This window comes from Apteryx rowi, unplaced genomic scaffold, assembly GCF_003343035.1.
Source record: "Apteryx rowi isolate R43461 unplaced genomic scaffold, aptRow1 scaffold_69, whole genome shotgun sequence".
Classification (NCBI taxonomy): Eukaryota; Metazoa; Chordata; class Aves; order Apterygiformes; family Apterygidae; genus Apteryx; species Apteryx rowi.
This window is the reverse complement of record NW_020450971.1, coordinates 2,627,150-2,652,362: the sequence shown is the minus strand read 5'-3', so window position 1 is coordinate 2,652,362 and position 25,213 is coordinate 2,627,150. Positions and strand designations below refer to the sequence as shown.

The 25,213-nt window shown below is 44.5% G+C and overlaps 1 protein-coding gene across 1 annotated transcript in view; it reads right to left on the bottom strand.

The window, feature by feature from the left end:
- The window catches only part of TRPC5 (transient receptor potential cation channel subfamily C member 5), a 67,023-nt gene that overhangs the window by 13,352 nt on the left and 28,458 nt on the right, over nt 1-25,213 (bottom strand). The window contains exons 3-6 of the mRNA XM_026086342.1: nt 17,816-18,152; nt 14,869-15,008; nt 10,465-10,787; nt 5,594-5,789 (exon numbers count right to left, since the gene is read on the bottom strand). Coding sequence (XP_025942127.1) covers nt 5,594-5,789; nt 10,465-10,787; nt 14,869-15,008; nt 17,816-18,152 — 996 coding nt within the window. The remainder of the gene's footprint in view (nt 1-5,593; nt 5,790-10,464; nt 10,788-14,868; nt 15,009-17,815; nt 18,153-25,213) is intronic.

Below are 25,213 nucleotides of genomic sequence, written 5' to 3'. Positions count from 1 at the left end.
ACCATGGTCCTCCTTGTCCTCGCATTGTGATCCTCCTTGTCCTCACGCCGTGGTCCTCCTTGCCCTCGCACCATGGTCCTCCTTGTCCTCGCGCCATGGTCCTCCTTGTCCTTGCACCGTGGTCCTCCTTGTCATCACGCCGTGGTCCTCCTTGTCCTCATGCCGTGGTCCTCCTTGTCTTCGCGCTGTGGTCCTCCTTGTCCTTGCACCATGATCCTCCTTGTCCCTGCACTCCGCGGGCAACGCAGTAGAAGCTGACTGTGTGCAAGGCGCAAAGGCCCCCAGGAACCTCAGGAGAACCCGCGGTTTCAGCTGATTGTCACCGATGACAGGGGCCGGCGGGGGAGTGCAGTACCTGGGATTTGGCTGATGACAGCTGCATCGTAGATTAAATTAAGGATTTGAGCACGACATGCTCCTGGCACCCAGGACACGGGGTCTGCGCACGAGCAGCAGTGTGCACACGCTGGCCAGCTGGAGGGCCCCACTGAGGGCCATAAAACGGGGGGGAAACAGTGATATATAGGCTAACTTCTCCGTTCATCTGGCTGACTAAAGAAGAGCTATTTAATGCCGTTTCTAGAGCCTAGTTGTTTTGCTACCCCATAAAAAGGTTCAAGAGATTTCTCTCAGCTCGTACTGACAACAACAGCATAATTTCATTTCCTGCCATATGACAGAGTTCAAAAAAACCTACAGGTCTTGATTTCTCCTCAGACACGGAAATAAATGATTCTAAAATGAAGCTAGAGAGCAAAACACTTCCTGATGCTTTAGAAGAGCTTGGATATGAGTCCAAACTTTGGAGCTGACATTATCTCCAGGGAGGCCGACCTGCAGCCCCCAAACCCGCCACTGTGCAGTTTTGCATCTTCAGCTAAGTTTTGTGCTTTGTGAAATTCTGCCTTAGCAAAAGCACTATGGAATAACCGTGCAGGTTGTGCGAGCAGAGAAAGTGCAACATTTTTTTGACAGTCCCAGTGGGTCGTAGATCACTGTGGGGAAGGGAACTTCTGCTGCTGTTGTGAATTAAAGTGGGTAGCAATCACTGCTGGGGTGGCGAGGGAGTTCAGCTGGTGCACAGAACTCAGGGAATTTCTAGTTCTTTGCAGATCAGGAAAAGTTTGATACTACTTCCTGCAAGAAATCCAATGTCATGTTGGAAACAATCTAATAGGCAGCTGAAAAATCTTTATATTCCTTGGTGCTTTAATTTTTAAGCTCTCTACTCTGCAAAAATTAAGAAAGTTCCATGCACAACATCCCTAAATTTAAAGCCAACATTTCCTGAAAGCATTCATTTATTTTTAGCTGCACATACCAACTGTTCCTATTTACTATACATATGTTTTTTTGTTATACAGAACATTTCCCCCCAAATGTGCTAATCCACTCTATTTCATTCCCTCATTTAAAACCATGTTCGTATTTTGGTGTCCAACGTCCTGTTTCGTATAGTCTGAACACTGGCAGCTACATGTCCGTTGGGTCACGCACTCTGCTCTCTGAGATACACCTGAAAACGTTAAGCACGTCAACACCATTTGCAGTAGCAGCTGCTCAAGATGAACCACCCTTGAAATAACAGAAGCAGCAACCAGCAGGAGGAACAATATAACAAAATCATTTTGTAAGTTAATACATATTGCTAGCATGACGTAATTATTCCAACAAACCACATACTCCGTATATTGCACCCTGGAATCTGTCACACTTTCGTGCGCACTAGTTAGGGGCGGTGTTTCTCCGACCTACTTCGGTGTGCTGCTGTCCCTGAGGCATTGAGCTGCTTTGTTTTTTGCTAAAACTGCCATGGTTTATTTAATGGTTGCAAGTGCTTACATCTCTCCTTAATGTTTCAGCGAGATGCACTGGTCTGTGCCACTGACTCTGACCCATCTGGAGCCCTGATTTCAAGATCAAAGCCCCAAGGTTTTCCTTCTGCAGAGGGGTCCTAGTTCCCAAATCCTGTGGATCTTACCTCCCTCTGCTGCTGGCTGTGCGGAGCTGGAAGTGGTGGTGCAGTCCCAGTGACTAATTCCTGCATGACTTCCCAGAACACCACGGATGTGTCCATAAGGAACATGCTTCCAGAAAACACATGCAGGCGGCTATTCCCTGCAACATGCCCCTGTGCCTGAGGACCCCAGAAAGACACGCATGCTCGGGTATCAGTAACACGTACTATCACATTGTTTTGAAAGAAATACAACCTGGCAGAAGGACTCTCTTCCTTCAGATGCAGCCAAGCGGCAACACAATAAGAAATAACTTATCACCTAAAGTGTCCTCATCACCTGCTCTGTTACTTCGTGCCACTTATGAGTGATGGACCACGTGGCCGCTCCGAGATAAATTTCACTGTCCTTCCCCTGGTCCTGGTGACAAATTCCTTTTGTACTCATTGGGTGATGGTATTTCTGTCACGTCTGGGAAGGTATTTAGATGAGGCCCAGTGGTGCATAACATGCAGTTGCATTCTGTGCTGCTCGTATAGAGCATTTGGATCGTCACAAACTGACACAGCCCACGATCTATGGACATTTAATCACGCCTTTGGATTTTGCTTGCTTTCTCAGTGAAACATAGTGTCTCCCGCGATCTGATCTTGACAATGGTTTGGCAAAAGTGAAAAGCACAGGCTGTATGAAAAAAAATCGATATCAAAATTGCTTTAGGGTACTCCTAGAAAATATATTTATTGAAGTCTGAAATAGCTTAGTCAAAAAATGTCAAGATTCTTGCCGTTCTGTGATTCAGGAGCCTCTTAAAGGTGTGTGGAAGTTTTCCTCTTTGCCTGCCTTGCTCTGGCTTCTGCAGACACTCTGGGGTTACATGCTGTGCGCCTGCAGTATTAATTAACTACCAAGCCCTAAACCCCCTACTTGGGAGACATGACAGGCGCAAGGAAGGAGTAGCCTAGATTCTGCTTTCTCTAACTGCACAGCAGAAGGACACGGAGATCGGAGATAATGGAGAAAAGCTAACCTGAAGAATAGCTGCTACTAAGGCAGTGACATACTCGTGCCTGAAGAACGGAGAGGAGAAAAGCTGTTTGCATTGCAGCAGCGCTGCCGGCTCATTAACAAATGGAATTAATTAAGACCTCCTGATCATTCTGCTGCAGGGAAACGGACAAGCGAAGATGCACTCTCCTCCCTGGGGTTTGGCTCATTTTGTTTCTCTACAGAGTCCTGCACATGGCAAAAGGTTTCTTACTGATGTATTTTGGAAGAGGACCTCCACCCCACTCTGAGGCTTCTTGGTCCTTTCCCCTCCTCCCTCACTGCAATACTGTCATTCAGTGTATGTTCAGTGTAACAAAAATACCAAGAGGAAGAAATGCCTAGTTTAGCAACCAACCTACTGTGGATCAGAAAGGGGGAGAAGTGATTACACTATCTAAAGGGAGGGAAAAGAGGACCCACAGCTGTAAAGCTCAACATTTATTAATGAGTTATTTTCTTCAGGGAAGAGATTAATTGATGCCTGCCCTTGGAAGACACATGCAGAAAGCTGATCGCTGGGAGGATGCTAGGAGCACGCAGAAATGTTAGCGTCAAAAAACAAGCTGCATGCACTGCACCGGCACAGGCTGGAGGTGGCTGACTCTTGCCTCCCCAAGAAATGCCACTGCCCTCAGTAGGAATTGCTATATGACAGCTTAAGTGACAAAGAAATATCCCCTTGCATTTCCAGAGTCATTATTCTGAGCAGGGGACTCATGCTGAGAAATGCTTCGTTATGCCCAGGTTATCTGGTGAGCTCAGCCCAGCACCCTCAGATTTCTCACAGGCAGCTTCTGCTGGAAGAATCTGCTGTTCCCAGCTGCTCTGCTCACAAAGCCGTTTCCAGCGGTGATTCCAGGCTCTGGATCGTTCAGCAGGAACAATTCACTGCAGTTAATTGTTCTGAAGGGGCTCTCAGGTCATGTGGGGCTGTGCTGATTTGTCTTTGCATCACTGATGTTATTCAGGGAAAAGAATGATGAGTGGTTTGTATCCCAGCGAGTAGCAGATCCTTTTATTCTTATGCCAATCTTAGGTTTGGGCTTTGTGTCAGTGACAAGCCTGTATGATGACAATAAAGTGAGGGCATAGGAGAAAATAGCCAAAGAGATTATCTTTGTTCCCTGGCCCTCAGTCCAGCGTCCCTCGAACGCGAAGGGTGGCACTGAAGAGAGAGGAAGTGCTTAAAGCATCGACACAGACTGACAAAACAGCGATGCCTTTGTGATAAGCTGTTTGCCTGCTTGCTAGCAAGGTCAATGGTCCAGTTTTTCTCGTAATTTTTAGCGTGATAAAGATCAGAGCTCAAAAGTATCACTGATTCAATTGAATATGTGCTCTGTTTCACTAGAAAACYGAATTTAGGAGCCACTTGAATCAGCAGATGATCAACAACAACGGTAGAACCGTTCAAGCAGACAGTCAGTACTCTCCTCTGTGTGCTTCAGCCCGGAAAGGAATTTACCCAGACATTTCCCCAGAGATTTTTCTAGGAAGTTGGGAATGGAAGTAAAAGAAGAGCTGGTGCAAGTTCCTCTTTCTCCATTTTATTCTCTGTCTTATTCTCTACAGCCACCCAAAGTGGGGCAGGCAGTCTCTACGCTGCCTGTATTTCCGAGTGACCAGCTGAGGACACAAATAACTTTCATAATTCTTGTTTCTGCTTGCAGAGGATCTAACACTTCRTCACCTCATTACCTCAAAGCCTGTCGTGTTAGGCAGCAGAACTGGAAAGTGCCCACTGGTTTACTGAAGTGCTGTGTACACAAGCTTTAGCTTCCTCCCATACTGTTTATGTATAGTTTACCTAACGAGCCTTAAAATGCGGAGCTGTGCTGCTTCAGTTTTAAATCCACTCACAAATTTAACCATAAATGTACAGATTGGCTTTTAGGTACACAGAATGAGATGAAAGTTTACAGCGTGGTCTTGAGCATTCAAATGAAGATAAAGCTGACTTGGAAGCTGGCTCTACGGCCAAGGGGCAGCCACAAGCTGCTCAGGTCAGAGCTGTCCTGCACAGGAGCTGCTCTGCAATCAGTGAGTATCGGCCTGTGGATCAGCTGTGACAAAACTGGTTTGAGTTCCAGATGGAAGTGATTTAATTTCAGTGGGAAGACCGGGGAATAAAAATTACAAGACTAGGCTCCTGACACACATGGTTTCAAATGGGAAAATAATAATAGGGCARAGGAAAAAATTTATCAAAAATATCTAAAAAAAGCCACAGGTTAGAAAACAAAACACGTTTGGAAGCAGTGGGAAGCCTTCCTCTTATATTCCCTCTCTGCTACAAAGGAAACCAGCTGTTAATGACAAGGTGATCAGTGAAGTTAGTCTACAGGAGAAGGCAAGGGCAGATCAGAGATGAGAAGCCTTTTGCATATCAGAAGCATTGCAACAGAGCAAAACATCCTCCACAAGCATGATTCAGGCTCCTGAGGAGAAATTCCAACTCTCAGCTGTGGAGAAGTGGGGGCAGCAGTCTCCAGCATCCCAGGAGATGCACACTTGCTACAAGCCAACCAGCAGAGGCACACAGGGGAGAAAAGAAAGCAAGAAGAGGGAGAATGAGATTAACTTACGGCAATGAGCTGGTAGGAGTTGTTCATCATGGCTATGAGCATGTTCAACAGCACAACCAGGGAGATGACGTTGTAGGTGCCAAACATCGTGGCCCCGACAAATTCTGTGAACTCATGTCTGGCTTTCACGTTGGTGACGTAGAGATTCAGCAGGCCGAACACAGACCAGAAGAGTGACTGGAGGGTCTCAAAAAGTCTGCAAAAAACAGATTTTTATTTGACTACATGACTCCAGGGAATGGAAAACACTTAATGACTTTAGGAGCTCTGGACGTGTCGAGATTGGGTGTCGTCCCATGTAAGAGCTGTCAGTGGTATTGGAAGCACTCCAGCGCTGGGAGCACTCAAGTGGGAGAACGAAGTACATTGCCTCTAATTATTGCGATATTGCTATTACATATGGATATAATCTCTCCCATTTAAACAGTGCCTTCATCATTAGCAGCTCTGCAAACTAAATGTTTGGGGAGCACATCCTCAAGCACATCGTGGCCGTAGCTAAACAGCGCACAACAAGGAAGCAGCACAAGGTAGGAGCTGCAAGAAATCACATCCACTTGACCCTTGGGCACTAGCAGAGGCTGAGAGCTTGCGATTGCCTCGCCCGTGAGCTAACCAGGCCGGTGTGCTGAGCCCTCCGTCAGCACCGCCCGGGCCCAGCACAGCAGTCACTGCAGCTTGTCTGCACCGCAGCACCCGCCCGCCACCCTGCAGCGCCCTCAGTATCATGCGGGAACGAGTGATCACTAATGACTCAGATGAAAGAGAGTCATCGCATTAATTCAGCTTGAGAGGTTTTCGTCTTTTGAAGTCTTCCATCCCCAGCTGAACTAGACCTGACCTCGCCGTGCTTTAGCGCTGATGAAATCATCCCAGGTCTCTGCTGGCTTCAGCCAGAGACAAGTGACCTTTCGCCATCACGTTAAATACATAATCAGCAATCTAAATAATTGCTCTGTTTGGCCATCTTTGTTTTGGCTTTCCCAAAAAATGACATTTATATCATCAAAAGAAGGACATATTTYATATGCCTGTTTAAGAGTTTCCATTTTGGCCTGGGGTCAGCAGATATTTTCAGATGCTCCTACTAGAAAAATCAATAAAAATAAACTCAGATGCTTTGTTTGACATACCAGGAATCTGTTCTCCCAGCATCTATGCCACACGTACCCCTGTGCTTTCTAGGGGATTCAGTTTCCTTATGTTTTGCGGACACATCTTATGTTTTTCACTAGCCAAAATTATAAAGACTCTTTAAAGTAAAAACCCTTTCTCCCAAAAGTCAGGCTGTTTTAGGTTTATTAAATGAGTGAGATAATAGTTAAATAAGAATTAGCCAAAGAATACTAAGTATTTCTTTATTAAAAATAGAGGAGTGCTCGTTATCTTTTAACGTATTTTAACTATTAATAGTAAAAATACTGACTAGAATGGAGGCTCAGGGGAAACTGGGGTTCCCGTTGTGCTTACGTGAAACTGAAATCAATCTTAGAAGTGATTAATGCATCTCCCTGAATTTACGGTATTATAACTGAGAGCGCTAACTTGGGCCCAAAGCAGGCAAGGCCAGTGTAGTTACGCGTGGACACGAAGGCGCCTGTTTTTACACGCGGACTCTAAGCTGAGCGCCAGTGCTGCCGGGCGCTGCGCCCCTTCGACGGGGGGCTGACGCTGCTCGCGGGCGACAGCCGTGCCAACGCGTCCCGCTCCCACGGCGGCGCCACGGCAGCTCGGGCAGACGCCGCCCGGGTTTGCACCGGTGCTTTGGGAGGCGTTTAGCAGCCCCGGGGCTGAGGTCGAGCCCCTTCGCTCCCAGTCCTCCACGCACCCGAGTGCCCGAGTCCAACCCGGGCCTTCGGTTGCAGGGGGCTCCCGGACCAGGCAACCAGTCAGCTCAAAAATCAGCCTCAAAAAAGACAGCGACGGGRGTCTGCGGCTCTGCATGAAGGTAAGACTTGCTTCGTCCTTCCTCAGCGCTTAACGAGAGCCAGAGCCAAACCCTCTCTTCTCGCTCAGCGTTTCAGGCCGGGCTCATGCCACTGCCGCGGAGCAGCTTCAGAAAAACAACTTTGGAAAAATAAGTGAGAGGAGAGCATCTGTCCCCTCCTGCCAAGTAGCTTGGGGATTTTAAGCAAGCGGGAGAAACAGCAACGCTCCCCCGGCGCAAGCGCAGGTGGCCGGAGCGGTGCTCCCGCCCCGCGGGGCCGCTGCTGGCCCCAGCAGCCCGCGGGTGGCGTCGAGACGTGGCCCCGCTTACCAGCGGGACCCTCCAGGCACGACGGCGCACCAGAAAGTGAGGGGTAGCGGCCTTCCTCCCGCTCCTGCCTCCTCTTCCTCCCTCCTCCGGGCGCGGAACCACAGTGATAAATCTATTTTCGAATTGCCTGCATAAGCAGTACACACGCTGCTCTCCGAGGGATGGTGAGGCCAAGGCATAAAAACTTAAATTATTCATGGCTTCACCTCATTGCTGTCACAAAGGAGTATTACTTTTCCATGATCTGTGTTTGCGATGCAGAAAATTTCCTCCCCCCCAGAATATTAAGCCCGTCCTTTGGGAGTAATAGGAAATAATGCAACAGTAAATAGGTGTCACATTTTAAACAAGCCGTGCAAACACGAACGGCACCCTGCTTTTCCTGCCTTTATAAAATTAGGCCTCATTGTGCCACCGCCTAGCAGTGCTGCTGGAATCAAAGGGGACTGATTGGAGGCTTTTTACATTTATTCCTCCATTAGGGATGAACCAAGAGCAAACCCGAGGCAACGCTGGCTCCGATTTGAATTCCCTCCAGTCAGGCTCGCTCTCCCCAGCCCAGCAATATAATTTTCTATTTTGCCGGTTGCTCATTCTTAGCCAGTCACCCATGCTGTGCATCTGCTCGGGGGCCAAATGTCAGCTTGCACCGGGGGTGTTAATAACGACTATTTAAACTTTTAAGAACATGTTAAATAAATTTCTTAAGCAAGGCTCAGACAAAAATGCAACTGCAGAGCACTCCGTCCCCCGCCAGGCGACCTCAGCCCTAATGGAAGCCCTCCCGCTGCGCCTTTGTTTCAAGCAAACCTCTGCCGCAAAGGCTGAGCCCCCTCGCTTCCCCTTCTGGGCTGCGTTCTCCTGGCAGGGGGCTTAAACGGCAGGTTCGGGTGGGAGGACAAGTGGTCTGTAGTTAAGCTGATCTCTGCACTTGCTCTTAAGTGGTTCTGTATCGTTTCCAGTTCCCAAGATATTACCCGTTCTTAGAAACTTGTCTTTTTTTTTTCCTGCTGACCAAATGTTCTTTTTCTTTAGTCAAACCCTGCTGTTGTTGCCTCCACTAATCTGCTGATGGCAAAAAGCAACTGGTTCACAAAGGAGATGGCTCCAAACCAGAACGCAGAACGGGAATATATCTGCTCACCGCAGCTCCAGGGAAAGGCAGGCTCAGTCCTGAACTTTGGGCTTTTGACCCTTGGTGAGCTAAAAGTTGCCACTTGACAAACATTGCTCCTGCCAAACGTTTCTCCCTGTGGCTGCTGCATCAATGCGAACACAGCTCAAGGAACAGTATTTGTTAGTTAATTCCTTTGCAAGGGCCGCACAACACATTTCTGGGGATTCAAAGCAATTAAAAAAGAAAAAAAGACTGAAGTCTTTAATTCTGTTTTTCATTAGCGCAGTGCAATTCCAACCACTTCCTCCAGATATAGATGGAGAATTAATGAGAGAATTAATCAAGCCGACGGTGTTCCTGCTCTGCCGGGGAAACGGCAGCACGGCTGCTTCACCAGGGCTCTGGCCAGGCGGCTCCTGCGCGGGTCGGCTCTATCCCGCTACGTCTCCCGCTTCCCGTACGGAGGGAGCCCAAAGGACCGCGCTGGAGCCTTTGCTCTTCCAGCCCAGTCCCACGGCCTCAGCCGTCACCTGCTTTGGAGAGCAAGGGGAAAGGGTCTCAAATCCTTTCTTCAACCTCAAGCCCTCAGCTGAGGAAGGGTGGAGAATTATTGGGCGCTATGATAAGTTTTATTTAATTTAGCATCAAGTGGTGGACAACAGTTTTGTTTTGCTTGTTCGCAGGGCGTAGGCCCTTTTCTAGACTGCGCTTTATTTATTTCTCTTCCCATTGTGTTTTTAAGTATTGTGCAAGCAGCAAGAGCAATTGGATGGGGGCTGATTATTATAATTATTTCCACTACTAGTAATTAAAACAAATACATTAGAAAGACAATTCATGTTATTTTTCAGCATGTGCTATCTCTTTCAGCCCTGCCAGCTGTCATCACAGCAATTTCCATGCCAACATCTCGGGAAAGAACCAGCATTTCCAGCAAAATGAATTTTGCTGTGTTTTTGGTCTCACCCCAGTGCAAGGGAATCAGAGGAGCCTTCAACATCCTGTATATATAAAATTTATCTATATATGTAAAAGGTGAGAATGTTGTTGTTGCTCTAKCACATTATTTTTTTGTTAGAATTTTCCATAGGTTTATCCCTTGTCTCCTATGCTTTGTTCAGCTTCCCCTCCTTCCCCCCAGAATCAGGCAAAGCAGTTATTTTGGCAAGGGAATACCTATTTTCTAAAATATGCTGAAATTATACATTGGTCATAATAAAATTTAAGTCACAGGATCACAAACAGTCCCCTATGTAGAGAGACTCTTTGGTGCACAACTCAAACGATCGTCCCCGGCTTCCTTTCCCACAGCGAAGCTCGGCAGCATGTCCGCCCCAGTGAACTCGCACCTTTCCTACGACATCAGCCTGCTCGCCTCCTATTTGCAAATGCATAAATAAAGGCCCTTGCAGCGCACTGACAGTCAACGTGCAAGGGGAGGTAAAGCAGGGGGCAGTGGAAGTCAACCTTAAAAACGGAAAGGAAAGGATGTCTTACGTGGAGAAGGCATTGTTCTGTTTCTCACATCGGATCCCCTTGCAGTTGTTGGGTTCCTCCGAGGCACTGGTCTCATAATAAAAATAAAGCTGGTTCAGTCCATTGGCAAAAGCCAGAAGCACCAGACAGTAGATAAAAAGGAATTTGAGGATGTCTAGCAGCATGCGTCCCAGAGAAATCTGCAAGGGTCCCAGGTGTGAATTTGCTGTAAACAGGGATATGAGACGCAAGGAACTTAAAATGTTGGATATTGCAAAGAGAGCTTCTGCAATGAGTGTCGGGTGCCACATTTCCCATTCCTCCCTTGGACGAGAACCGTTATACTGAAAGAAATAACAAGTGTATAAAAGTGAATCATGTTGTAATCACTTTGAGATAGCCTGAAAAGTCACACCTGCTAAAACTAATGCTTTATACATAAATGCTAACTGGGTACTGATGAGAAAAGAAATGCTTTTCAACTCTGCGTCTCAGCATCACACTAACATTCAGGATTCAGGCTTGAAGCTGAGTTAACAGGGGCTCAGATTTAGCTTTAATGAAGCCTTCTTATGAACCCCCCTGCAAGATTCTGTCCCCTTGATATGGATAGTTTTGTGGGACCAGCTTTTCTCTAGGTTTTTCTGGTATGTTGACTATATCTAGCCTAAATCTAGAAAACAGGCCTTTTGAATTTGGAATTCCCTGTTTGGGGGTAATTCAGGTCCACGGGTTCACATAAAATCCCCTTCTCTTTTAACATTTAAAGTGGTTCTGACTCTTCTTTAGCAGGTTCAGGGCATTTCCAATTACCTTTTTTTGTTATTCCTCCTAAATACTACTGCACATTCAACCTGGTGTGCGGGTAGAAGGCAAGGGCGGGATAAAGGAGGGCAGAGGGAAAGCAATGAGCTGTGGAACATAAGGAGTGGATGCTCTCCTTCCTTAGTAGGCTCAAAAAAGGGCCAACAGCCCAGAACCAAAATGCTTTCTTCATATTAATTTTCTTATTAGTTAATTTGTCACGGCAATTTTAGGAAAGCTGCTAAAGCAGAGGTCATAATTACAGCTGAAASACTGGATTCATTTGAGTGCATCAATTAGAAAATTAACTTGGTTTGTAATGCAACTGTAAAAGCAGAGGCATTAGCTGACCCAAGTGCAGCCTGACGCAAATAGGTAACGCGGAAAAGCTGGTTACACATATGTAACCACTGTGGGCCTAATGCTGGCACAACAGAATGGAATCAGACATTTTAACATCAAGGAATTATTTGCCCCCTTATCAGCTGTCTCTGTTCATTTAACAACTATAAAAGGGCAAAAWTGTACTTACAATAATATAGTCAATAATGTAGCCAGAGTGTTTAGGGCTTTTAAAACCATATTTGTACCTTTTAAAAGGAAAGGTATAATATCACACTAGTCTGACAGATGAGTTTGTAAGGACTTTCCTTTTAAATCTGAAGCTCCAATGTACATAGTTCACATTTTTTCAGGTACAGAGCTAAAAGCATGCTGATGTTTCAAGCTATTCCTCTGTATGAAGGAGCTCAGATATGATACAAAGGCATTTCAGCAGGACCTCTGATTGCTTCTGACATTTCCAAACCGTTCTTTATTTTATGAAYATCATGGACTGACTTTCTTCATTTCATTTGAAGATGGCTCTTAAAATGTTTGCAAACAGGCAGATGTTTTTAACTCTTTGCCAACCCCCAGCAGCGGGGAGTGGAYGGTTGTGATCAGAAAGCCTCCCCTGCCTGGAGAGCCAACTTGCCCAATTGCTCTCATTCCCCTTCTGCGTGCTGGCAGGACACAACAGCCCTGTGGCTCTCTGCTAGGGTTCAGCACTGATGGCATGTAAAGGAACATGAGGAGGTCTTCTTCAACTCACATATATTTTTAAAGCGACTTTTTAGGGTCATGTTTTGCCCCTTTATAAACTGATTTTTTATCCCTGCTTGGAACATAATAGTCACTTCTGAGTTGTGCAGCTCAGCAGACGAGCACAAACAAGGATTTCAGAGGTATCTAATGAAAACCACTGGGTACCTGGGACAGCTGAAAAGGTTGGAGTTGTTTGGGTTAGACATCAGAAGATGAAGATGGAACAAAGCAGAGACGTATAAGGAATAGTACAAATAAGCTAAGCCAAGCAGTCACATCTACGCTTCCTCATTACAGGATAATTCAATACAGCAAATGAAAACTGATTAAGGAAGTATTTTTACCCTATAATTAGCCTGTAGATCTAATTGGTACTGGACAACATTGATGCCAGGTCTTGGAAATTGGTCAAATCAGAAAAAAGAAAAGGTCTCCATGTAAAAAACAAGGATGGAAAACATTAGTGTCAGTATGCAATTTATTTTTCTGATATTTGGCAGAAAGCTAAACATCCATGTAATCCTTTGAAGTTCCAAGAAGTGTTAGGATATAGCGTACTGGCACATATACCAGCCTTTTCCAGCCCTGGGCTGTTCTATAAATAACAAAAACCTTTACAAGTCATGTTGCAAAGGATTTTGAAACCATTATCAGGGTTACAAATCCTTGTGTTTCAGAGCATACTGCAATCTCTGAGTGACAGGGGTCAGAAGGGAACTTCYGTGGGCATGCTCTTTCAGAACTGATCCTATGTAAGATTTTATGCACCTCTCAGAATTGCCTGACATTGGTCCTTGTCAGGATCAGACCTTAGCTTAGCCAGGTTTAATCCCTGCGGGTCTGATCCATACTCAAACAGGTATATTCCTATTAGGTTTCTTTTGTGTGCTGGCACATAGGTCTTTGTAGTTTGCACACAGGCTTCTGTTGTTCATACAAAGTATACATACAAAGCTGCATTTTGTTTGTACATGTGGTTTGRCTGTGAGTTTAAATCCCGGTGTGTGACCATATAAATCTGTGGATGCATAGCTCTTTTAGTGATTTGTGTGTGAGAGAGAGAAAGACAGACATTGTTAACATTTTAAGATTTGTTCATGAATCTTACAATTTCCAGCATTTTTTTGTATTGCTCACAGTTTAAAGACCAACTTTTCAAGTGTCTGATTTCCTTGCTAGCTCTGAATGTTGGGAAAAAAAGATGTAATCTGTTCCTGCTTCGATGCTGCGACAGAGCTGCCTGTTCAGGGAGTAGCAACTATTCCCTTTGAAAAACACGCACGCAGCTTTATGCAACCCTCTGGATTTTAAGAAGGCCCCACAGCAGGGCTGCTTGCTGGAGAGTTAAACAAGAGCCTTCCCAGGTTGGAGTCAACGAGCTTGTGAAATTTTCACTTTTCTCCTCTGCTCGCATCAGACTTGGCAGAGACTGAACACGGGAGCTTTGGGGAACTGCTCCTCCTGGGCTACCAGAAGCAATACCTTGCTACCAGGGCAAAGCCAACAAAGGAGCACAGCAAAACTAGCAAGTGCGGATGTGGTTAAGGAGCAGAGTCAGGTTACTCGATCTACACCCGTGTAATTCCCCTGACTGCAGTGAAGTTCCTGCTGATTCATACCAAGAAAAGAAGGAGGCTCGGGAGGCTGGTCCTCGAAGCCACCCGCGCATGCAGCTGCCACTGAAGTCACAGAGAGCCACTGCCTGAGGAGGTCTGCAGGAGGCCCTTTGCGTGTTGCCTGTGTCTTCCGAAAAGAGAGACAGAGAGCAAGTGCTTCAGGCCATCTGGCTTCAAAAGTTGTGCATGCGTTAACGTAGAGCATCAGGTGTTTATTAATTTTAAAATGTGCTTTAGAGGACGAACTTTGATACGGACGCTCGCCATAAACGGAACATCACAGTAAAGGATCTACAACACAGTTTTAAAGCTCCAGCTTCCTCCTTTGTCATTCCCATGCCTACACTTTAAAACTATACATTTTCAAGAGGAGAAGCCACCTCCCGTATTTCAGATGGAAACCTCCTACTAGCAAGCTTGTGTTTCTTAGCAGACTTTTCACAGACTCCTGATAARTAATCCACAGATCTGTAGGGGCTCACAGACTACTATTGCAAATCTTGGATGTAGAAGTTTTCTGATAACCTTATTCCTTTTTTCTTTACTGTTTTATATAAAAATCATGTTTTCAGTGGATTTAGCAATGTTGAAAGAGACTCACTGACAGTATGGAAAACAAAACGCATCTTTGTCAACTGAGCAGCCACAGCACAGACAGCAAGTGGGGGAACTTCCACCCAATGCCAAAAAACTTCAGTCTTAACTCAAGCAGCCCAAATACTTCAATCTTAACCAAGCAGTAAGGATGAGAAGGAAGATCATTCTCCAAACAAATTCATAAGCTTTCCAAGTGAATTTTCAAAACTGGGCCACTTGAAAGGCAGCTATTCTGTTCGATCTTTAATTTTGATTTTGACAGTTTCTATCCCGCTGTTCCCACAAACTACAGTTCCCACAAACATGTCCCAGGTTACTGTACCTTGACGTAGGCAACAATTTTAAGGGAGATTGTTGCAAGATAGAGGGAGTTCATTGCAAAATCCATCAGATTCCACCAGTCATGTACATACTCATTGAATCCTCCATCCCACATTTCCTTGATTTCTCCCCAAATAAAACCTGTAGAAAGAAAGAGAGTTCATTGGCATGAGGAGATATTAACTGCCATTAAAGCAGTGTGTACCAAATGTAATAAAAAGATTATTAAAAACATTTATAAATTAACAGTCTCATCCCTCCTGTCTTCTACAAAGCATAATAATGGTGATTATGAGGCATTTTACAACACATTTTACAACAAATTCAATTTAAAGAGATATGAAACAGACCTAAGCTTCCTACCCAGGGCTCCAGGTAGAAAACCCAAGGAGACTGCCTGAGACATATGTTAATTTTAACTAGTGTGAGTGGATTGGCTCAGATAAAATGTGTTTTCTATGCATAAACTATTTAAAGGACTGTATCTGGTATAGTTTCTAATAGATTGTCTGCTCCCATAGAATCTGTATGTAATTCATTGCTCAGCTGGGCCGTACTGATTTTTCCTGCCTTTCCCTGCACAACACGTGACCCTAATACCAGCTTCTGTGTGCGAGCACATTTCCTCCCTGACCTGGAAATATCACCCCAAAAGAAGGAAGCAAAGAGTCCCCAGTCCCCAGATATTTTGAATTACTCAGATTACACCATAATCYTTGAATGAAGATATGAAACATTAAGTGTGAAAAGAAAAAAAGCAGAGTACATCTCAAGGTGTATAGTCGATACAGTTACCCAAATGACTATCCAGACCCAACAACAGGATACCACAGTGGTCACTCAAACTGAACTGCCACTTGCAACTCATTTTTAGGATCTGAAAGTTCAATCTGAGGAGCAGATAGTTCTGAAATAAACTGCTGCAAACATGAGAATATCAATCTGAGCTCTTCATCTGCCAGCCAGCAGGTCAGTGGTCAGGCAAACATAATGTCAAGGCCAATAAGGTAATTTTATTACAGCTGCCTCCAAATCTTTGCATGCACTCAAAAACATAAAATAAATCAATGGAAAGGATCCTGTTGAAGAACTCGTATACTGTATTTATAGTGAGTTATCATTGCTGGTTACTATAGTTACAGCAATGCTGCGTGTGCCTGTTCCCTCTCTCCTTTTAGAGCAGAAGATATTTCATAAATAATAACCTTTAATCTGGTGAAACTGTTCTAATGTCTCCATTTAATAAACAGTCCCACAATATCCCTATTTATCCAAAACAAAAGAACTCAAAAAGAAAAGTAGACAACTGTGAAAGGCTATTTTAAAAGGGCACTTTTCTTTATGGATTATCATCCTTTCATCTGCACATCAATTTTACTGAAATGCTCACCATTTCCCTCAATTTAAACCGTGAAGTTAAGGATGAAGTGAAGAGATCATGTAAACTCAGAAAAAACCTTTAACCTTCTCAGATTATTCTGAAGTTTCTACCAACAYAGGTATTCCAATGCCATAAATTAGTTCAGTAAGATAACGAGGCTTGCRTTACCATTTATAAATTGTGGTGTAGCTATGAAAGGAGCAAAATGCCCTGGGTCATGATGGGAAGCGGTCTGTGAACATGTTTGCAGCTCTGTTTTCCTCCCTGTTTCTCCTCAGCGTTGTTGGTTTTGGCACAGTGAACTGCTAGGTGTGTTGACCATAGCACCCAGCCTAGCCCGGAGCCAGCGCCGAAGGAGGAGCTGGGGCCAGCGTTGCCAGGCAGGCACTGGTAAGCATGGGGGAAAGCAGAAGTGACCCRTGGGAAGCACTGAGGAGCCATCAGGAGAGCTCTGGAGATGGACGTTTGCTAAGGAGATGTCCCATCCCCATGTATGATGCCACCCGCACAGAAGTTTCAGTGTGGCTTTCCAGGCCGCTGACCCCAATCCACTGTTTCTACTGGCATCTGGGGGATGCACTGGCCTGACCTGAGTGTACGGGCAGAGGCTGGGTAAGGGCTAGAAAGGTGCAGAAACCATGGCCCTCGAAAAGGCCTCCCGGTAACACACCAGCTCACAGTGATACTACATTTTAACTGCAGAGCAAGGGAGATGGGAGCCGAATGAGAGGAGAGATTGCGCCTCTAATGAGCCCTCAGGTTTTCAGCTGCTGTTGTGTTTGAGCTGAATTTGAAGGGGTAAATACATCTCGCTCATCAGAAATGCATCAAACYGTGCTTCCCCGCTCTTCTCCCTTAGTGGGTCTATCCACTTTCGCCCATCCCATCTCACTACCTCATCTGTACGTCCTACCTTCAGGGAACACARACCCCTCCTTTGCTTCGCAGTTGTGGTTGCCCAAGCCACACTGGAAAAAGAGCCTCCCATTTGACATTTTGATAATAAATACTCCCTCCTTCTTCTGCTTATATTAGAGAGCTCAATTTTGATTTGGTCAGTGTTTATCAGCACAGAGGCATAAGGCAGAGTGAGATTTCTCCTCCCTTTTCTGTTGTCCTGTAGGCTATGCGGGAGGTACCTGGCACCTGCACGCTGACCCCAGCAGAAGGAGAAAGCAGACAGACTCCCGGCTTTGCCTCCTGCCACGTGCCAGCTGGCAGAGCTCAGCCAGCATTAGATGTGACCCTATTTATTACCAGCACAACCCAGAAGCGAATTCCTACACCCGTGCCTCACACAGAGCATGGGGGAAGCCGGGAGGGAGCTGTCTCTGCTGCAGTTTACTCGAGGTCATGTCTAAAGGCACGTCAGATGGCAACACACGCATCAGAACAGCCCCAGGCCATCAAGATCCGCTGTTCCAGAAGGAGCCCAGCTGTTTTATGAAGTTGGCTGCCAAATCTCTTACAGGCTGGTGCTGCTGAGATTAGCAATGAGCCTCCACACGGTTACTGTGGGTGTGAGTCAGGCAACTGTGGCTCAGGCATTCCGGTGTTTGTGATTTACCTAGAACCCAGGGCAGGATCATCCACTCCACGATGGTGGGAGGTGGTCCCTGCATATGAAGGTCAGTCCTGACGATGTGCTGCGATGCCAGCAGGAGCATGAAGAGGAAGGTTAGGTAAGAGCCGGTGTGGCAGATAAACTTTATAAATGGCTTTTTAATGAACAGTCCCAGCCTGCTCTTCGGTGCAATCAGGTATGCCACGGATAGCACAGGAAACAGCAGTCCGATGGTGATACAGGTCAAGAGTTTTACCACCCAGTGTTTCCGCCTCCATCCTGGAAAGCCATCGTACCAAAGAGTTGCTAGTAGCTGCTGGCAGTTTGGCTGAGCAACAAACTGAGGAGGAAGAAAAAAGAAAGATTAGCTCTAAAGGGCTTTTCTCAACCTTGGCCTTGTGACAATCACTCTAGTGGCCCAGAGTCACATGGCTGATGTCCCCGCTTTCCACCCACTGGACTTATCAGCTACGTGCTCAGGGCTGGATGGGAAGCCTTTCAACTATTTCTTTCTTTTTATAGGTGAAAATCCTGTTTCAAAGAAACAGGAGTTAACATGCACCTGAGGCAAACTACAGTTGCAGGTCCAAGGCAGAACATGCGTGTCCTCAGATCTTGCTGGTTCTCAGCTCCAAGCCAGCTTTCCTTACCTTTCCTGCAGTCAGCCTTCCACGTGACAGCAGGAACCAAGTGCAAGCGAAAACGCTACACGGGACAAAGTCCGAGCAGAGAGAAGCACACGAATAGTGTAAGAGGCCCTTCACATTTAACCCCTAGCCTGACTAGACCCACCCTCCCTCCGCATGGCCAGGGTGCACCGTCTGTTGTGCACAAACAACAAACAGTATTTTTGGCAGGTCACAACCTCCAATGTTACTCTGATAAATTTGTTCCTGCCCAGTAAAGGGTCAGGCACAGTCACACTGCCTGTGTTTGGACAGAAACAACCCCCCAAGACAGCGTGGAAGGGTAGATGAGACACAGCATCATGGCTTCACCTCTCCCCGTCTCCCAGAGAAAATGCAGCAGAGTTGCCAGATTTCCTTCCTCTCTACACCATGTTTCCCACTCCAGTACTTCAGAATAAGATGCTACTTGCTGTATGACAGAGTCTTAGGACACCAGTGAACTAAAATCTGAAAAAAACAATTCTGCCTTCCAATGCTGTTCTTCAGGGGCAGCTTTTCTGGGGGAGAATTTGGTAGGCTAAGAAGAGAGTYTTCCCACCCTGTTACTACTGACTGGTGCTTCAGGTGTGCTCCTAGTCGCCGGATGTGGGAGTCCGACAATCCCTCATAGGCTGGCTATGGAGCAGAAGGGCATATTTTAGAGAGAGAAAGGAGAAAGTATGATTTCCCACTCCCTCTTCTTTTTTCCCTAGGCAGGTTTTAAGATTTCTTCTACGAGGTCTTTTCTATTTGAAGCACACTCTGTAGAACAGTCACTCACCACACATGAAGCCTGGTGCAAGAATGATACAATTAAAATCCCTATGAGCCTTGTCTATTCCTATGCTATTCTTCTCCAGAAAATTTCTTTTCACAATGTTTCAGGTTTTGACTCTCTCAGCCAGACCACTGTCAGCATTTTTCAGCAGTGACTAGAAGACCAGGCAGGAGGGAAATTCAGAATTAAAGCTCGGCGTGTGTGCCGGCGCGTATGCGTGTGCGTCGGAGGCACAGAGAGCAAACGTCTGCAGCAGTGCGTGGGGCGGCACACATGATTTTGGGTGAGGAGGCCAGCATATGGATGTGTGGGCTGGGTTGGGCATGAGACAGCACACAGTAATGTGAAGTTCAGCCAGGTGACATCTGTTGGGAAGCAGGACAACACATTTGTAAACATGCCTCGCTATTGAGTAAGGGAACAGTTGTAAAAAATCAGAGATTAAGYAGAGGCAAAACAAACCTTTGATCATCAGACCAAAAATGACACTTGAAAGTTTACTTTCATTCTGTAAAAAAMCAGCATCATGATGATGATTTCTTGYGTTTTGGTGACTCCATACCAGAAATGCTCAGGTTGCAACTACTTTAGACATTTTTAATACCTAACAGCCCTTGGATTTTCATACTTAAGCCAGGATATTTCTGGCTTATGCCAGAAGACTTTATGTTCTTGATTATACCTGGAAAGCCCCATAGACTTCAGAATTTTTCAGAAGAAACATGCTCTTTACGGACCCTATTCCAACAGCCAATTGCAAGATCAAGACAGAACTGCTTTTCTTTTTGTATTTAATTTCTAATCCATCTTAATGAAGTTATCCTTCTGACCTGCTGAATTCAGATTTTTCACTGGGCTCTACAAGTTCAAGAAAAAAACCTCAACAGTTGTTCTAAGGATGCATATTATACTTATATTGCTGTAGCTAAACCAGAAAAACTGTCCTAGCACAGATACAGTTATCAWCAAAAATAATCCTGTAACAATATAACCACATTTATGGCAGGATCTGGCTATATCAGAAAGAATCCCACTCCTAATTGACACAATAGTACTAGGAGTATTCCTCATAGAGAACAGACCTCAAAGAAATGCTATAAAGCAGACTCAAAGTGGTGAGTAACCTGAAGATGACTGTACTGTTTATTACACTTGGGCTTGTCTATATTTAAAAGGGCTCGCTGGGAGGGATTTACCGCTAACACACTCCTCTTCCCCCTCCGGGAAGCCAGATTTTATCAGGCAAAGCATTCTGCCACCACTATAATTTCAACTAGCTCCTTGGAAGGAGCATGCCATGGTGGCAAAGGGACTGGCTTACTGAATACAAGAGTACCCAAGTTTTGTCATCCCAAATTAGTGTAATTTTTCTACCCTAGCAGAAGCTCTGATGTCAACACTATTATATTTAGTGTAGATATGGCCTGGACTAATAATGAATCAGCCCTCACATGTACATTTATGAGATGGGTGTAAGGCTCTTCTCATCATGTCTCACATATTTGTACCTAGAACTTTCCATAGGTCTTAGTCACCAGGAGATCAGACTTGATGCAACAGAGACAATGTCTTAATAAAAGCTTTTGCACACACCCATATCTTTTAAATATTCATCCATTGCTGAAACTGCCCAATATTATTTTGTATGCACAAGGACTTTTTGCGCACAGTTCTCGGAGCACTCTATACCAGCAGAGCACTATCACTGCTATATTCAAAATGACTAAACCAAGGTCATGTGGAAGGGAAGGATGCTTTGCTCAGTATCAGACACTCAAAGGCAACAGCCGAACTTGTCGATGTGGTCTCCTGAATGTTTTATCCCTACTGTGTGAGGTAGTGGTTGCATCTCAAGACCCCATTCTGATGATAAGTGGCACCTGGAGACACTTCTCCGGAGCCCCCRCAGTACCTGAAACATAACCTGGGAAGAGCTCCTGAAACAGTGTTCAGAGAGAGAAAAAATCAAATAACAAAGATGATCTCTTCCTCTTTTTCTGCAGCTTTTATATCTTTGCCTGAATCTTTCTGAAAACGGGTTTTTGGTGTGAACAATGTTGCAGAAAGCAAATTAACACATGACGGAAATCAGACAAGGTCTGACAAAGTCATTCATTTCTGTATGTATTTTTAGATTTTGTGAATATATTTTACATGCTGTAACAGGGTGCCTGGATCAAAATTAGATCATTTTTGGACTGGGTAGTTTGAATAGATGGAATGATCAAAATGAGTATTGAAAATAAAATCTCCAYGAGAAATAGCAGGTGTTTATGAAGCTGGACATTTATGTGCTATTACTATAATAAACTTGACTGCTGCTTCTAGCATACAAGTGACAGACTGCTCTGGAGGATACCAGAAAAGAAAATCACAGGTGTATTTGATCTGGAATCGACTTACACATGCTTGCACCAGCAACTGGGCAATAGTTGATATGGTGACTATCTACAGAAAACAGCAAAGACCTGCTGCCTGTAACTACCAGAAAATGTTACTGTAAAATGCTAAATCTGGGGACGGTGATGAAAGAAACAATTCTATAGAAGCTGAAAAAACATCAAGCGTTGATTCTTGTTTGGTTCATTGGTTTTTAATCTATGATTTCAGCAGAGTTAACATGTTACGTTTAAAAGCTAGAAGATATGGAACATGCTGCACTTTTTCATTTAAGATCTCAAACAGCAGCTGTGACCGCATGTGTTCTGCAGTAATTTACATGGTAATAGGTACTGCTGTTTCTCTGAGATCAGGTACAACTTCTTTTTTGAGGGGGGAAATGTATAAACATATTTTCTCTTTATCACATATGATAGAAAGCTTTAAGGAGAGAATAAATCTGTTTTCCCCTTGAGTCAAAGTCAGAGTCACTTGAGAAATCAAATGACTATATGTTCCTCTGGTTGCTGTGCAACTTGCAGGCATCTTAAAAGTGCCTCCTCTCTGCTTAATAGCTCATTTCTAAAATCCGCTTTCCGTGTTGCATCTGATGTTCGTTCTTCAAATGGAGAGAAATTCACACATCATGAAAGAGCAGCTTTCATGATCAGCTTGGCAAAGAGGCATGGAAACCGAAAAAAGCCGTTAAATTTTCCAATCAAGGCCATTCCAACCTCATTAAAAATGGTCTGAGGGAAATTTAAGCACACAGAAAAAAAAAACAACTTATTAATGCCACAAACCATCAAATGGTCTCTTTATCAAAACTAAGTCAAAGCACTTACCAATGTAGGGCTTACTAACCCAAATTAGTGTAACTTACCAATCATAGATTCAAAATTAGTAAATACTATCGCTTAGATCTCAAGTCATGCAAGGATCACAGCTGGCTGAAATGCAGAATTCCCCATCTGCAGAAACACTGGCATTCCGAATTTGAATGAAAAATCACTCAGTGCACTGGTTAGAGAAACAATTGTTTTTCAGTATCTTTGCAATAACTTGGAATCATGTTCTGCAATATGGAAACTAGCTATTTCCCTGATTACTACTGTGAATGCCAAGCTCATCTTTATTTCTAGGTGTTGTTACCAGTCTTCATTGACTTAACCATCGAACACTCAACCCACTGAAGATAGTCTAGGGTTCACACTGCTAAATAAATACACATACAATATAAAAACATGAAAAAAACTCAGCTTTAGCCCTTTTAGGTAGCCTGAAAGTCTGTAATAATAACATGGAATTTTCATCCATACATTCAAACTGCTTTCTAAAGTTAAGGAAACAGTCTTATTTCTGCTTTGCAAATAGACAAAACTGAGATCTGGAAAGGCAAGTTGACTTCCCCAATACTACTTATGCCAAGGCAATACCACAAACCTGCCTTCCCTGAGTATAAGTTCAATTTCCTTGTAACTGGAGTCCCAAAGATGTTTTTAATCCTTTTCCCATGCTTTTTCATTTGCTATAGTTAGAAACAGTGCATGTGAATATCACACTCTTTTTTCATTTCACATGAACATACTGTATGTGACAGGATTTGGTATCAGTTGAAGTTTCTGCATGGTGAAAATGAGAGATCTTGATAATTTAAAAAACTGCATGTTGTTCCGGTTTTGTAGACAGTTCAGAATCAATGGCAGATGTACTGTACCAGACACTCTCTGTCTATTTGTTTGAAAAGACGAGCATATGACTTGCAAACTGTGTATTTCTCCAATATATAACAGACAGGGTATCAAACATRTTTTTCAAGGACTCCTGTGTTACCGGAGCCTCCAATCTCCATTACAGCTGGCAACACAAGACGTCATCCCACAGACATGATGGAGAATGTTCTGACAGCTGCGCTAATGAAAAGAAATGTTTCTAAAACATAGCATTTACACTCAATCCAGCTAATATAYGAAATAAAGATTCAATGCTAGGAAGCCTGTGGTAGTGCTGGCATAACATTTTCTAGGATTGTCCCTACCTGTTGAAAAAGCTATGGATGTGTTTGTAGGGGAGGAAACCCAAAGAGCCAGCTCCTTCTCCATCAGTCTCTTGAGCAGAACCTGTCCCTCGCTGAAGATGCAGCTCATTTAATTTAAGATGCATCTCAGTGTACTTTCTTGTGAGACAACACCACTATGTCACTGGTGGGCAAGCTGCTTGGTCTCCTGGCTTCTGAAAATGGGGATAAGTATCTTTACCTTTCCAACAAGTGACATCAGCAACTTCAGTCATGGTTGGGAAGCACTTTGAAGGTAGAAACTACTGCAATACAGTCTTTTATGGTCTTTTTTCTTCTTTTCGTCTTGCCAGGGTCTTTTGTATAACATTTGGCTTGCAGCTTGACTGTGCTATTAGGGAATTTCATTCTCAGTGTTCATCATACTCACTGTCACCTGTTCCTCTACCAAGAAGAAAGTTTTTAAGGGAAAGCAGCAGCTGCTGGATGGAATGTCTTTTTTCATAATATCTAATCTTTACTGATATTTTATTGTCACCTAAATTACACTTTCCAGGATTCAAATGCTTTCTACATGCTGTGTCATTAATATAAATATCAAACACAAAAATTATATTCCACCCCCCTCCCCTTATCTGTGGGGAAATCCCTTATCTCTCTCAGTCATAAGTAATTTAGGATCAGACACAGATGGGCTGAGATGTGAATGCCTCCGGGAGCAGCTGAAATAGCTTCCTGATAGACATCACAGGGGCTGAGCACAGTATCTTGCACGTTACTCTGATTAGCACGATGGTTGCAAACAGCCTCTTCTGTGCAGAGTTTGTTGGAGTCCTTTTCTGAACTCTTGCTGTGGTTAGTGATAGCAAATGCTCTTCAGAGATGAATAAGCACTAATTTGTAACTGCAGTGCCCTGTGCTAATAAGCAGGACTGAATTCTTCTATCAGTCAGCTGCATCAGATCCCAAGGAGGTTACCACTGAGAGCCAAATCTGGCACAGGATCCACAAAATTAACTTCGCTTTCCTTTCCGTTCACTCATTGTGGTAGGTCAGACCTCACTGACAGCACTGTATTCCACTGCAGCTATCCAAAACACGGCATTTGCATAGCTGCAATGCTGCTTTGTTTGGGGGTATTATTATACGCTGCTGCCTTTTACAATTCAAGTTATTTTTGCTTTGCAAAGGTAGATTCTCACACACACCGGCTAGATTTCGCTGTCTGTGTGACAGTCAAGTAACTGTGCAGTGCCTGATGTAGTGGTGTAAGTACCTTTTAGTCGATGCCATAGAGAATGGAGATTTCTTGTGAATCCAGCTCTATCATTGAAAATGCGGGATAAATGTCATTGCCATTCATGGAGGACAGGAGAGGTGCCTGAGGACTGGAAAAAAGCCAATGTCACCCCAGTCTTCAAAAAGGGCAAGAAGGAGGACCCAGGGAACTACAGGCCAGTCAGCCTCACCTCCATCCCTGGAAAGGTGATGGAGCAGCTCATCCTGGAGGCCATTTCCAAGCATGTGGAGGAAAAGAAGGTGATCAGGAGTAGTCAGCA